The sequence below is a fragment of the Poecilia latipinna genome, unplaced genomic scaffold (assembly GCF_001443285.1).
Source record: "Poecilia latipinna isolate Pla-1442-1.1 unplaced genomic scaffold, P_latipinna-1.0 Scaffold3, whole genome shotgun sequence".
Classification (NCBI taxonomy): domain Eukaryota; kingdom Metazoa; phylum Chordata; class Actinopteri; order Cyprinodontiformes; family Poeciliidae; genus Poecilia; species Poecilia latipinna.
In genome coordinates this window covers 177729-191582 of record NW_015112619.1, presented here as the reverse complement: position 1 = coordinate 191582, position 13854 = coordinate 177729, and the positions used below count along the sequence as shown (strand labels likewise).

At 41.1% G+C, this 13854-nt stretch overlaps 1 protein-coding gene and 1 long non-coding RNA gene across 4 annotated transcripts in view; both read left to right on the top strand.

Annotated features, from left to right (window-relative positions):
* Positions 1-9848, top strand: part of iqsec1b (IQ motif and Sec7 domain ArfGEF 1b) — a 36042-nt gene extending 26194 nt beyond the window's left edge. For 2 of the 3 annotated variants that reach the window (XM_015046724.1, XM_015046806.1), the window contains exons 4-14: positions 644-805; positions 1577-1699; positions 3214-3380; positions 3862-4001; positions 4370-4399; positions 5121-5246; positions 5351-5450; positions 6432-6593; positions 6703-6879; positions 8676-8725; positions 9155-9848. In XM_015046724.1, the coding sequence (XP_014902210.1) occupies positions 644-805; positions 1577-1699; positions 3214-3380; positions 3862-4001; positions 4370-4399; positions 5121-5246; positions 5351-5450; positions 6432-6593; positions 6703-6879; positions 8676-8725; positions 9155-9694 (1777 nt within the window). In that variant the 3' untranslated portion in view covers positions 9695-9848. The remainder of the gene's footprint in view (positions 1-643; positions 806-1576; positions 1700-3213; positions 3381-3861; positions 4002-4369; positions 4400-5120; positions 5247-5350; positions 5451-6431; positions 6594-6702; positions 6880-8675; positions 8726-9154) is intronic. The other variant, XM_015046892.1, reaches the window with a different exon arrangement.
* A 2393-nt stretch (positions 9849-12241) lies between these two features.
* Positions 12242-13682, top strand: LOC106956251 (uncharacterized). The gene is made up of 2 exons (XR_001426742.1): positions 12242-13317; positions 13413-13682. It is a non-coding gene; the product is annotated as an uncharacterized LOC106956251 (long non-coding RNA).
* The last annotated feature ends 172 nt before the right edge of the window (positions 13683-13854 follow it).

Below are 13854 nucleotides of genomic sequence, written 5' to 3'. Positions count from 1 at the left end.
CCTGTCACGAAAGCCACCAATTAAGCACGGCGAGCCATGCCTGCGTTTGATTCGTACTTCTTATAGTTAGATAATATTGAACATCTTTTCACATTTATGTAACTCGGCAGCATACAGATAAAAACTGCTTTTATTTGATTGATAAAATAATATTTAGCAACATAACTGTTTCCTCAAAGCCTCTGTTTAGGTGTCTCCAGAGTCACTTAAACTCTGGACCGACTGGATTTGTTCCTGTTTGTTACATTTGTGGTAAAAAGACCATTGAATATGCAGTGAGACTGAATAAGCCGCATTTATATCCATGCTCGGTTTGTGCTGAGTTCTCATTCTGCTCCACTTCACGTCCAGGGGTTCACTCGGGCCGCGGTGATTTTGCTTAATCACAGATGATTGCGGATTTGGTGTCTTTCCGAGTCAGTTTTTAAGTTCCTTGTAATCATGTGGGAGCAGCACCACAATCAGAAAATCACTCCTCATCCCATTCCGTAGCTCTCCAAATCCTGTTCCTCTGTTGACACACTTTTCTTTGATAGCACTGGGATAATCACAGATTTGGATTGTATTCTCACTCCCTTTGTGTGTGTGTGTGTGTGTGTGTGTGTGTGTCTCTTGAAATTGTTTCTCTTTCCGGTGTCTCTAGGAAGCCAGAAAAGGGGATCCAGTATCTGATTGAACGAAGCTACGTCCCGGACACTCCAGTTGGTGTTGCCCACTTCCTCCTGCAGAGGAAAGGCTTGAGTCGGCAGATGATTGGCGAATTCCTTGGCAACCGACAGAAACAATTCAACCGAGATGTTCTTGAGTGAGCGATTCATTTTTGCCCGCTTCTGTTGGTCTGGATGCTTTTGATTGAACTCAAAAGAACTGTGTGTTTTCCTCCATGAGCATGAATTCAGATCATCATTCCAATGCCAGATGTGGTTGGGACTTAAGTGAAATAACCAGGAATAGAATGTACTCAAGAAAGTGGTACGATGCTCTGAAAAATACGCAGCTTCTTTTTAGGAAGAAGCAAAAGATCTTCAGTTGGAGATCTTTTGCGTTAAAGTGCTACTTGGACAGGATGCTTCAGAATGCTTCCCATGAATCCTCCTTGACACACAGCACTTCTATCACAGCCGAATCAATGGAGGGCAGAAAACAGATTGACACATATAGAAATCATTCAGAGAATATTGTCTCATCTTTACTTGTGAGGTCTGAGTTAGTCACAATCATCAATTCAGAGTGGAATAGAATATAATTCATTTGCCATTTGCACAGACACGTTGTGGTAAATTGGAAGTATTTTGTGTTTTGTCTATGCAAGATTGGTAAAACTTTAAAAATGAGCACAGACTTTGATGTTCATGTTGCACTTTAAAGTGATCAACTGCAGGTAACGTTGCACAACAAATGTGATAGAAAAATTTTATATTTAGTTTGTGATCACTAATCATTATCATCATGTGTAAAAGCATCTGAATCTGGTCACCAGTCAATTATTTGGTTCATTTAAAAAAAAAAAAAAGATAATTCCATTATTTAGATTCTGTTATTGACTCTTTCATTCATCTGTGTGCCTTTTTTACAGTTGTGTTGTGGATGAAATGGACTTCTCAGGCCTGGAGCTGGATGAAGGGCTCCGGAAATTCCAGGCGCACATCAGAGTTCAGGGAGAGGCACAGAAGGTCGAGCGGCTGATCGAGGCGTACAGGTGAGAAACGTCTGTGAGACACGGATTCATTTCTATGATAAGCTCAGCAAGACTACGGTAAGGGATTCTACGATGTTTAAAAGCTCACAACGATATTCCAGTGGAGTTATTATGATACATGAACATACTAGCAAACCAGATTTCAGCCCCATTTCTGTAGTGCAGAAAACAAATCTTGAATGTTAGTTTTGTATTTTAACTCAAATTCTCCAAGGGTAAGGCTAACGTACTTCAGATTTCAGATTTTTTTTTAAAATTGTGGCAAGTCATTGTTAAAGAAAAATATTCCTAAGAGCTGCTTTTGGGTGTCATTTGCTAGTACAGCTCAAAAAATTTGAATCTTGTATAAAAGTTGTATATTTCTTGCCAGTCATCTAAGAAAGTGAAGCAATGATTTTATAGAGATTCATTGAAATAATTCAATTTTTGGTCAAATTTTAATGGCTTACAGGCAAAAATTAATTAATTAATTAATTAAGTGTCTCAGAAAATTACAATATCCCATTAGGGCAACCAAAAAAACGATGGTTTAATCACAAATGTCACAAATATTAGAAGAATCACAATAAGGCTATTAATTTTGACCTTGGTAATTTTTGAATGTTCTTATTACAGTTTAGCACATAAAATTAACTAATCAAACTTTGTGATATTTTGTCTTTGGTCTTTTGGAAGCAATAGGACTATCAGCTTTTACTATGGTAATTTCCATTAGAAGCTTTTGTGTGATTTAATCAAAGTTTAAAGTCATGATGGCTTGCATCATGATATCATGTGTATCCATGTGCAACATGGATACACATGGTAGCTTCACCTTCCTCGTGGATACGGTATTGCACCACTAGCATCCATCCATTATTTACGTACATTTAATCCAGCGTTTGGGCTGCGGGGGGCAGCTGCCCAAGCAGAGAGGTCCAGAGCTTGAGGCCAAAGGTCACGGTGGGAATGCAGACGGACCAATAAATCTTCATCAAAACAGGCCTGCAGATGCCACACCAATCTGCCTATTAATCTCCCGGTTCCTATTTTCCTAGTTCGTGACGCCTGTTTCACTAGTTTTATGCTTTAAAATGATTCTGCTGAACCACATTTCAAAAGCAATGTCTTACTTTCAGTAAGTTTATTTGTTACTTTTGTCAGTTTCGAGTTATTTGACCGTTGTGGGTTTTTCTGTCATTAACAGAAATGGGCTGCAGTTCAAATGGGATTCTTGGCAAACCAGCTGAAAAACTGTTACATGTGAATAAAAGCAGAATTACATGATACAAAGTGTTTTTTAGAATCCCAACATCATCAGATTTAGTCTGACAGTAGAACAACTAACTCAACATTGTTGGGACATCAAGTTTGACTGTCTCGCTCTTTCAAACAGCCTATTTTTATTCCAGTCATGCATACATACGTTGGGATGCATGTGACATATCTGTGGTTTTTTGATAACAGAACAACAAATGATGCCATCTAAATACCTTTTGGCTTTCTGTGTGTGTGTTTGTGTCTCTGATATCTAGCCAGCGCTATTGCATTTGCAACCCCGGTGTGGTGAGACAGTTCAGGAACCCGGACACCATCTTCATCCTTGCTTTCGCCATCATCCTCCTCAACACCGACATGTACAGCCCCAATGTGAAGCCTGAGAGGAAGATGAAACTGGAAGACTTTGTTAAAAACCTTCGAGGTGCTTTGTTTTCCTTCCACTCACAGCTTCCAGCTCACTGTCACAACTCTGCTTCAACATCCAACTCACCATAAACTTAACTTCTAACTTGTCAGGTGCCTTTTGTCACATTAAAGCCCAAAACTAAAAGTTCCCACTTCACTCTTACGCACTAATTTGTGTTGTCTTACCTCATAAAATCCCACTAAACTGAGGGTATTATTCAAAATCAGCTAAACCTAAATCTAACTGGTCAGTTTATTTACTTTTGTTTATTTTACGGCTTTGGGCTCTTTCTGCAAGCTAACTGTGACTGTGCAGTGAAGCTAGCTAAAAATGAATAAACCAGCTATAAACGAATAAGCTAGCTAAGAATAAATAAGCTAGCTAAAAATGCGAAAAGCAGGATTAATCTAAAATCAGCAGTTTATTTGCATTCATAAATCCATAAAAATTAAACTAACTCTTCCTCTCTCAATATCTCTTCCTCATTTTCTGAAAGGTGTTGACGACGGGGAGGACATACCCCGAGAGATGCTGGTGGGGATATACGAGCGGATTCGAAAGCGAGAGCTCAGGACTAATGAAGATCACGTGTCCCAGGTTCAGAAAGTGGAAAAACTGATTGTTGGGAAAAAACCGGTAAGGTTGCTTTCATTCTTTATGTGAAGCTATTGGGGTCATAATGTTAGATACCATGAAGATCCCTTCATGCTGACATGCTGAAATATGCATTTAAACTTGACTGTAAAGTGTAAATAGGAACAGTGACAAATGTCCTGGCCCACTTTGGTTGCTTTATTTTATTTATTTATCTTTTTTGAATTTGTCGGGGCCAGAACTGCAAAAAAGCCATAACAACGTCTTTATTATGGAAAAAAAAAACCTGGAAAATATTCCAGGATGTTTGCAAATCTGATCTGATCTCAACTTGTATTATTTTCCTAAATCTATTGCAAAAGTTTCCACGTGTTCAATAACATTAAAATGTGTTTCCATTGTAATTGCAGATTGGGTCTTTACACCAAGGTCTTGGCTGTGTAAGTATTATTTCTATGTGTTGATATGTAGCATTCTCATGTTAGCATTCATGCCCCTTGAACTTTGACTCATCCTGCCCCTGTTACACAAAGAACTCTCAGTGTATTTTACTAGAATAAGCAAACCAGTTGTGCAACACTGAGAGTGCGAATGAATGAAATGAAAAATATGAAAAGCATTTCAATATGCAAAATGTCTGGCTCAATGATTTTTACAACTACTTTTTTTGTAGATGTCTCCACCATCTTTGAAGTTTTGCAGGCTGAATTTTTGTGCCCATTGTTCTTAGTAAATGTATTTAAAGCTTTTGGCTTCAGATTTGATGGAGATCATCTGTGGACATCATCTTCAAGTCTTTTGACAGCTTCTCAAATGAACTTAGGTCTGGAATTTTACTATGTCAGTCCAATGTATGGATGTGCTTTGATCGAAGCCATTTCCTTGTGGCTCTGGCTGTATGTCTTAACTGTATGCTAATATCCATATCCAATATCAATACTTCTGTTATGGCAGTAGTTACTAATAGGGTTGCACCGATTGAAGTTTTCTGGCCGATTATTGATTTACTGAAATGTCACTAAACATATAGCGAGAAAGTTGCTGAATTGGCAGCAGTGGGGCGACTTTTGCTAATTATACTTCTCAAATGATCTATGTGTATCTGCTGGAGAGAAATCGTATTGCCTCTTTGACTCTGAAATGATGATGGATCCTGTGCAGGTGCTGTCGCTACCCCATCGGAGGCTGGTGTGTTACTGCAGGTTGTTTGAAGTACCTGATCCCAACAAGCAGCAGAAGCTGGGCCTGCACCAGAGGGAGATCTTCCTCTTTAATGACTTGCTAGTGGTACGTCCGCTAGTGGCAAACCGTTCTTCCACAAACACTAAGACTGAAGGTTTTTACCGTTTATCAATGAGTCTCAGCAAGACATATCTGCTTATTTTTCTTAGGTTACCAAAATATTTCAAAAGAAAAAGAACTCGGTGACATACAGTTTTCGTCAGTCCTTCTCGCTCTACAGCATGCAAGTTCTGCTATTTGAGAATCAGTGTAAGTATGTTTTCTTTATTTATTTGAATACGTTTCATGCTTAGTCAGAACACATTTAGGCTTCTGAGTTTTCAGGTTGGGTTCTCCCACCAAAGTGTTTCCGGTACTAGACCAGGACCTCATCTGTTTTATTCTGACTTTCTGCAAAGAAGACAGTCAACAGAATATTTTATTTTACTTTTTTTTTCTTAAACTGGGTGAAGCTGAAACTGAGCCACTTGAGCAGTTGCATAGACCATACTTGCAGATAGAAAAGGCTTTTCATGCATAGTTTTGACTTAATATCTACTCTGAGGATGATTAGTTGATGATTATTTCAATCACCATTAATCGGATAAATTGTTTTAGTCCTGGCACCATATGTTGTACATATTTGGTTAAACCATTAAGCTTTCTTTCACTAACCTCTAATAGGTTCCCTGACACATCTGAGTGAATTACACCTGTGGATGTATTTTAAGGACACACCTAAAACACTCTGCTTTCTAATATTTTGTCGTTTGGAGAAATATGATGAGAATAACACTTCAGACCAGTTCAAGAATATTGGAAAAGTCTTGACCAAAGAGCTTATTCCCATATAAAGTATAATAGCAAGATGCCTTTGCTATTTAGTTTTCGCAACTGGTTCAAATGTGGCAGTTGGGATCGGCCAGCGAGGCATCCCACAATGCAATGGGCCACCAGCAGCAACTAACAAAAATTAGTTTTAAGATGAAGTAGCTAAACATGAGAAAAAACTATGGGATTCATAGATAAGATCAGATGCCTGATCTTAGCTGACACCCAGGGCGCCCGTCTGCTTCAAGGTTTCAGATTGTGGGCATTCAAAGACGGCACTCAGTAGTTGTTTGAGCTACAGTGACCTCTCTGTCTCCATGAATCAGTTTAAATATATAAAATGCAATATTTAGGAGTTCTCCAGATAGGAAGCACTCCTAGATATGAAGGTCTTTTGTTTCTTTTTTTTTTTTTTTTCAGATTATCCCAACGGCCTGCGCCTGACCTCGGCCATTCCCGGCGCAGACATCAAGGTCCTCATTAATTTCAATGCTCCCAATCCTCAGGACCGCAAGAAGTTTACCGACGATTTGCGAGAATCTATTGCTGAAGTCCAAGAGATGGAGAAGTATCGGATAGAATGTAAGCAGAGCCTTTCATTCTGTCCTTTCTCTTCATATTCTCATTCCTTTTAAATATGTGGTGCCCAAGCGACAGACACTCAGATGTTGCGTGTTTGTTTGGTGTGCAGCTGAGCTGGAGAAGCAGAAGGGTTTGGTGAGGCCCAGCATGTCCCAGTGTTCTGGGTTAAAGAAGGAAACTGGGAACGGAAACCTGAGCCGAACCAGCCTGGACGACAGCTACGCCGTCGGTGAGGGCCTGAAGAGGAGCGCGCTCAGCAGCTCCCTACGGGATCTCTCAGACGCAGGTAAGGTCTTAATGTTACATCAGTGCCCTGACTTCCATCTCGTTCTACTTTTTGGTTGGAGAAAAGCAAATACTCCAGCTGGATGCCGGCATGACGCTTTTCATTCCGGTTTCATTGGACGTTTGGGAAAAGGAAGATTTGGATAGTCAGACTCCCAGTACAGGAGCAGGGAAGGAAATCAACGCCATTGCCGAGACACCCAGGTGTTCTTTACTTGAAGCCACCCACTAATAGGCTTGTGTCGCTAGCAGGAGGGAGGAACACCGCTTTGTAGGTCACTGTGATCAATCCAAGCTTCTTAGCGAGAAGGAGGGATTAAAGTTCTCCAGTTATTCATCCAAAGCGAGCAGCAGCAGAAGATGCTCTGCTGCAGAAAAGCATCGGCACAAAAACCCAAAGACACCAGTAAAATGACATGGCTGGTTTGAGCTTTATCTTAGCTGCTTTTGAGAATAAAAATAAGGTATGTTGCCTGTTGCCCATACAGTTTTCGAAAAACTGATGCTTGCTTTTTTTTTTTCTTATGTTTTTAATCACAACCACAACCTTCAGTGCATTTTATTATGACAGAAACCAGTGGATTACTGTGAACTGGAAGGAAATTGTTCCTTTTCTCATTTATTCAAGATAAAATTCAGGTCAGCTAATCACCAAGACGACCAGCAGGTCGGCAGAAATTAATCGTACAATGTTTTGACCACGCGAAATGCCGCGTGTAGCTGATAACAAGCGTCACACATGACCTTGAACACAACATTGCCTTATTTCCCACTACAACATGGGTCATTTTGGTCAAGTAAATGTGGGGGCTGGTTGACGTTTAGACCTTTAAACCTTCATTAATATCTTCAAAGCCAAAGCAGCACAAACAAAAAGTTTTGCTACAGAAGCACAGTCGAGTTTATTGACACCAATTCTATCCGAATTGAAGAATTTAGGAGCGGCTGGTTGACCTTTTATGACCTCTGGAAACATTTCTTAATATCTTTAAAGTGATAGCGGCACAAATGAAAATTTTTGCTACACAAACCAGCACAAACATTTGACCCCAATTTTGTCCGATTTGAAGAAGGTGGGGGGGGGGGACCAACTTCTCTCAGGTGGGACAGAGGTTATCTTTCCTGTGAACGCTGCTGGAGATGCAATTGGACACTTTAGGTCAAAAGATATTTGTGAGTTAGAATGGCCAAGTCAAAGTCTCAACCTAGTTTCAACTATGAATCTGAGAACAATTTAAAAGCGGATGTCCTCCAAACTGTCTGACTGAGCCTGACAGTTTCATAAAGAACAGTTGGTGAAATGTTCAGTCTGTACGCCAAAAGATCTGAAGCTGGAGCTAAAGGTGGAGCTGGTTATGTAGCGTACTACCATTTATAAGCTGAAATAAAGATGAACTGTTAAATAGATAGTGCTACTTCCATTGTGAGAAAGCTATAATTAACAATATCTTAACCTGGGGTGTTTTATTTTTCTGTCTCATTTGGAAATGATATTGAAAATGAATAAACTCTTCCTTCATTTCTCTCCGAGTGGAGCCTATTTGTTGCTCCGAGAGTCTCCTGCTAGTAGAACCTTAGCTCGTCATGTAGCCACCCAAACAAACCCTTACTGTTCTGGCGATAGTTCGGATAAGTTTTGCCCCCGACCCTTAGCTTCCCAAACACCTGGACCAAAGTCAGCTGCTTAGCTAGCTGCGTGGCTCGTAGAATGTGTCCGCATCGCCCCCTGTGGACAGACAGGGTGTGTGCACCTCCATGTTTTAACCAGGCATGTCTTATCTGTCGTGTCCTGGGCAGGAAAGCGCGGGAGACGCAGCAGTGCAGGATCACTAGACAGCAATCTGGAAGTAAGTAGGCAGCGGCTGCTGCCCCGCTGCCTCCGGCCGCCTTTTGCGTTGCTCGCTCTCAGTGTGCAGATTCTATGAGATTTATTGTTTCTGTCTGTTGTGCTGTTCAGTTTTGCAGCTTCCGTTGCTTGTTTGCAGCACTGTGCATGCATTCTGCTGTGGCTGTTGAATTAGGCTTGGTTGTTCACTGCATGACTAGCCTAACTGTAGTTCAGACTCGTGTCGTCATGCTGCTCTGCTGACCTTAGACTCACCTTGAAACCCATATGTGGAAGCTGACTGTTGTAGTTCTACTCTTCCATTGATGCAATAACAGATAGCGCACAGTTGCGTTACGAAAGTTGTCCTTTCAGCATGTTCCCTGCATCTGTGTGGTTAAGAAGAAGTGTTTGCCCCGTGTTTCCATGACGTTTGTTTTCTCCGTTGCAGGGCTCCATCATTAGCAGTCCTCACATCCGGCGGAGAACCCCTTCGGGTCGAGACTGTGCGTCCCGTCACAGCGGACACTCCCTGCCCAGCTCCTCCTCCCTGCTCGGGTCTCTGTTTGGCACCAGGCGGGTGAAGTCGCCTGGCCCCTGCTCTGGACCCCAGAGCCCACACCCCACCCTTGTCTCCCACGCCCCGCACCCGGCTAACCTGCACCACGCGGCCCGAGCAGAGTCGGACTCGTCCGTTCCCGTCCATCCTCACCCCATCCCCTTTTGCCATGTGACCCAGAATCCCCCGCCTTACCACCACCACCATCACTACCACCCACCGCCCCATCTGCAGCACGCGCCACACCAGTGCCACGTGCCTCCATCTCATGGCCAGCAGCCGCCCTACCCGCCATATCCACAGCACAGCCACGGCAGCCACTCTGCCCACGGCGGCCACCTTCACGGCCCGCCGCCGACGCCAACGCCAACGTCTCAGGTTCCCAGCAGCAGCACCAAGCCCAAACACAGCGGCATCAGCACAGTGGTGTGAGTGGATCACGGCGTACCGTACCTTCTAAAGACTTTTACCGGATGAAATCGTCACATTGTGCGTCTCTGGTCTGCAGATGAATCCAGACTCCAGCATAGACTTTGTTTGGCGTCATGTTTCTGCAAACTTTCCCTCCTTCATCCCCTGCATTTCATTTCAAGTTCTGTCTGCCTGCTTCAGGAGTGACAGACTCATGCAAAGACCACAAGCATGGCAAAAGAACAAAATATCTTACCAAGAATTTCTGGTCTAGTTTCTAGAGAAAATGTCTTGGTACTAGAGGTGCACCGATTGCAGTTTTCTGGCAAGAAAGTTGTGGAGTTGGCAACAGTGGGGTGACTATTGTTAATTGTAAACATGCAGACATGACTTGGTGGGCTGGTCTGTCAGTAAAACCTTTCTCACTGGAGAGCAAAAGAGGACAGTGGTTGATTCTTTGACCTTTGCCAAGCGAGATAAGATCGGTGGATAAGATCGGCTTCACATGTAAAAATCAGTCGATCACTGAACTCCCAAAATGAAGGAAATCAGCACCAATAAATCGCTACTTAGTAGATTTGAAATAAGACAAAACTAACTGACATGTAACTTTTCAGCAAGATAAAGTAGCTTTGCTCTAGTCAGTGTTTCTCAACTCCAGTCCTTACCCCCCCTGCCCTGCATGTTTTAGGTGTTTCCCTTCTGCCACACACCTGGATTGAATATGTTGGTGATTAACAGGCTTCTGCAGTACTTGGTGGTCATGCAATCATTTGAATCAGCTGTTCTGGAATAGAGGCACATCTAAAACATGCAGAGCAGGGGGGCCTGAGGACTGGAACTGATAAGCACTGCTCTAAGTCAATAATTGGTAATACTGATGGAAAAGTTCTAGTTCCATTGGCAGATTATTTCACTTATGGGAAAAATATCTTGTTTTAAGTGACATAATCTGTCAGTGGAATTAGTACTTTTTCATCAATATTAAGGAATTATTGACTTAAAGTTAGCTACTTTATCCTGCTGAAAAGTTACTTGTAATTTAGTTTTGCCTTATTTCAAGATATATGCACAAGAAACTAGATCGAGATGACTTGGTAGGATTTTGTGTTTTTGCAGTGTAGCACTGTGTGTCTCAAATTCATAAAAAGCAACGAGATTTAACCTCTATGTATTTAACAGAAAATGCTAAACGGCGTCGCAGAGACGGTGGTTATTTAATGTAGCAGTAGCTCACAGTGCACTGTGATATATCTCTGGTAGCAGTTCTAAATGTGCCAATTACCCACAGGATTTATCGAGGTAGTAACTAAAATTTACTCAATATCTATTGTTCATTATATTTTGTAAAAATAATAATAATAATAACATTGGCTGTTACTATTCTAATTAATGCCAAGCAAATGGGTTCAGTTAAACTCAGTAGTGCTGCACATGAGGGGGCCGTAGTTAGGAACCAGTATGGCGCTGGTATTGGGTCACTGGATGCCCATCCATGTTGACGACGTCGGTAATCCGCTGGAGTTCGTTGTGTTTGGAGTTGGCCGTCGTTCGCTCCCGGCTGTAAACTGCTCCGCTTTTCTTCTTTTTAAGTCAAACAAGTTTTAAACAAACAAACAAAAAAAAGAGTAAAAATCTGAGTTCCGTGTTGCTCCGCTACCTCGAAGGGTTCTACAAGTTTGCGTTTTGAAGACGCCACGCCGAGTCACTGACCGTGGCAGCCAGCGCCTGTATGCTTTCCTCACTTCAGAAAGCAGTTTTTTATCAGCGACCCAGCAGACATATTACGGGACAGCTGGATGCCTCTGTAGCATTTTCAGTGGATTGAGTGACAAATATCATTTTTTTATGTAAGAGTTTTTTTGTTGTTGTTTTACTTGTTTTGTCTGATTTTATTTGTTCGGTGGATCCTAACGTTTTGTTTGTGTTCTCTGTCATGTCCTCCGGTGTTTCAGTGCAGTTGGCATCCACATGGATTTGGATGTGGTGAACCCCTTCCACACTGAGACAGGCAAAAGAAACGCTCAGCTAGCGGCGCTGTGTTCCCAAAACGATCTCGGTTAATTAAAAACATAAAAGATTACTAGAACAGAATTGCAGAAGAGGTGTGCTTTATTTGGATTTTATAAAAGGCATACAAAAAGTGGAGCATCAACCAAAGTGGAGAATAAATGTTGCCACCGTTCACTGCAGGTCCAGCGGCTGGTTTTTCTGGATCTTTCTACCATCTTTGAACAGACTGACTTTTTTTTTTTTTTTTTTGCCCATTTTCTACTTAAAGCTCAGTCAGATTAGGAGAGAATCTGAACATTAGTTTTTTGTCTATAATGAAAATATCTTTGCACTCCTGAAATAGGACTAAACTAACAAGTAACTTTTCAGTTATAGTTTCAAGTAAATTTTTCCTTAATATTGACGAAAACGTTCGAGTTCCATTGGCAGATTATTTCACTTATGAAAAGAAATTTTCCAAATAATCTGCCAATGGAACTAGAAATTTTTTTATCAATATTAAGAAATTATTGACTTAAAACAAGCTCCTACATCTTGCTGAGAAATGACTTCTAAGTTAGTTTTGTCTTATTTAAAGTGATCTAAGATGTTTGTTTAGAAACTAGACCAATATTACTTGGTAAGGTTTTGTGATTTTGAAGTGTGGGTAAAAGTAAACCTCTGTTCATGCTCTATAGATTATAAAACCTTCACAAGGACTTTCCCACTCGTAAATCACACCACTGATTTAGGTTTTCAGATGGAACTCTTATATTTTCACTATCTTTATCCTTGGATTACATTGAGGCTACTCAGTTTCTCCCCCCGCCCCTTCCCTTCCACCAACTAATTTTCTCTAAACCTTTCAGTAAACACATTTTAGACCAGTCGTCTTATTTACAAGCACATGTCTGAAAATTATCTTTCCAGCATATCTATGGTTTTCTTTGCATTTCAAGTAAACAAACAAAAAAATAATAATCAAAGCTTCAAGTTGTCCTCACTGGTCCAATAATTCACATTCAGTGGTTTACAAGAAATACTATAATAATAATAAAGTAATTGATATATGCTTCTGTGCAACAAAGTCTTTAATGCTGTGGCAAAGATGGCGCCTCGCACCACAAATAAATGATGTAATTTAAAAAGCCTGGTGAAAATATCGTATGTCTGGAGAAAACACTGAAACACAAACTTTATGATGCTCATGTTCTGTGGCATCCGTAATACGCCGTCGTTGTTCTGAGTATAAAAATAATGAAACGGATTCATAAACCACAAAGCTGAGTGGCTTTGTTCAGTGTCAGTCATGCTAGCTCTAGCTAAGCTAATGAACGTGAATCTCAGCAGCCCATCCAAATTCAGTGTGAGATGCTTCGCTGCATGCCGTTGATGCCTACGTTTTCTTTGATCTGTCCTTTTCTTTTTTCTTTTTCTCTCTTTTTTTTTTACTGTTTTCTATCATCAGCATGTGTGACTAAAACAATCTGGTTCATCTCTGTTGCTTGTTTACATGTAGACGATTTCTGCCGTGTCATCCGGTCTTGTCACTCCGACGCGCTCCTGTTCACTCTGCACATTGCGACACGTTGCTGAGTGTGAAAACCTACTGTGATTTAAACGTATGGTGTGGAGCAGTTTGGAAATGGATGGTATGTTTTTTTGTGGTAGCAAAGAATGATAAATACTTGTACATACTCTGTAAATTATACTTTTAACCAGGTATAATTATTATCAATGTCTACAGGTGAATTGAAAGTACATCCCTGCTCCCCCCGACTTCCATATAATCCACATAATCACAGAGCTGCTGCTGTTTGCCTCTGATAGGACTGAATTATCACCAGATCCAGGAACGTCACATGGTCTTCACCTTTAATTCCATTCTCCATCTCTTGTGGTCGAGCGTGGAAGTCGAAGGGAAGGCGCTCTGTTTGGAAGTAGACAAATTCCCTGTTAATGTAAAACGAGTCCTGTGACGATTATTGAGAACATAATAAAATGATGCACTATAAGAGCTGAAGTGCCTTTTGATTTTGCTTGTGGTTGATGTGAATGACTGTATGAACAGCTCTTCTTACAGGCCAGTGGCAGCTAAGCATGAGCTGGTTACCAGAGTCATGGTATATTGTGGGTTTTTTGCATCCATATAATATCAAAATGTATCCAATTAATAGATTTGATTGCTG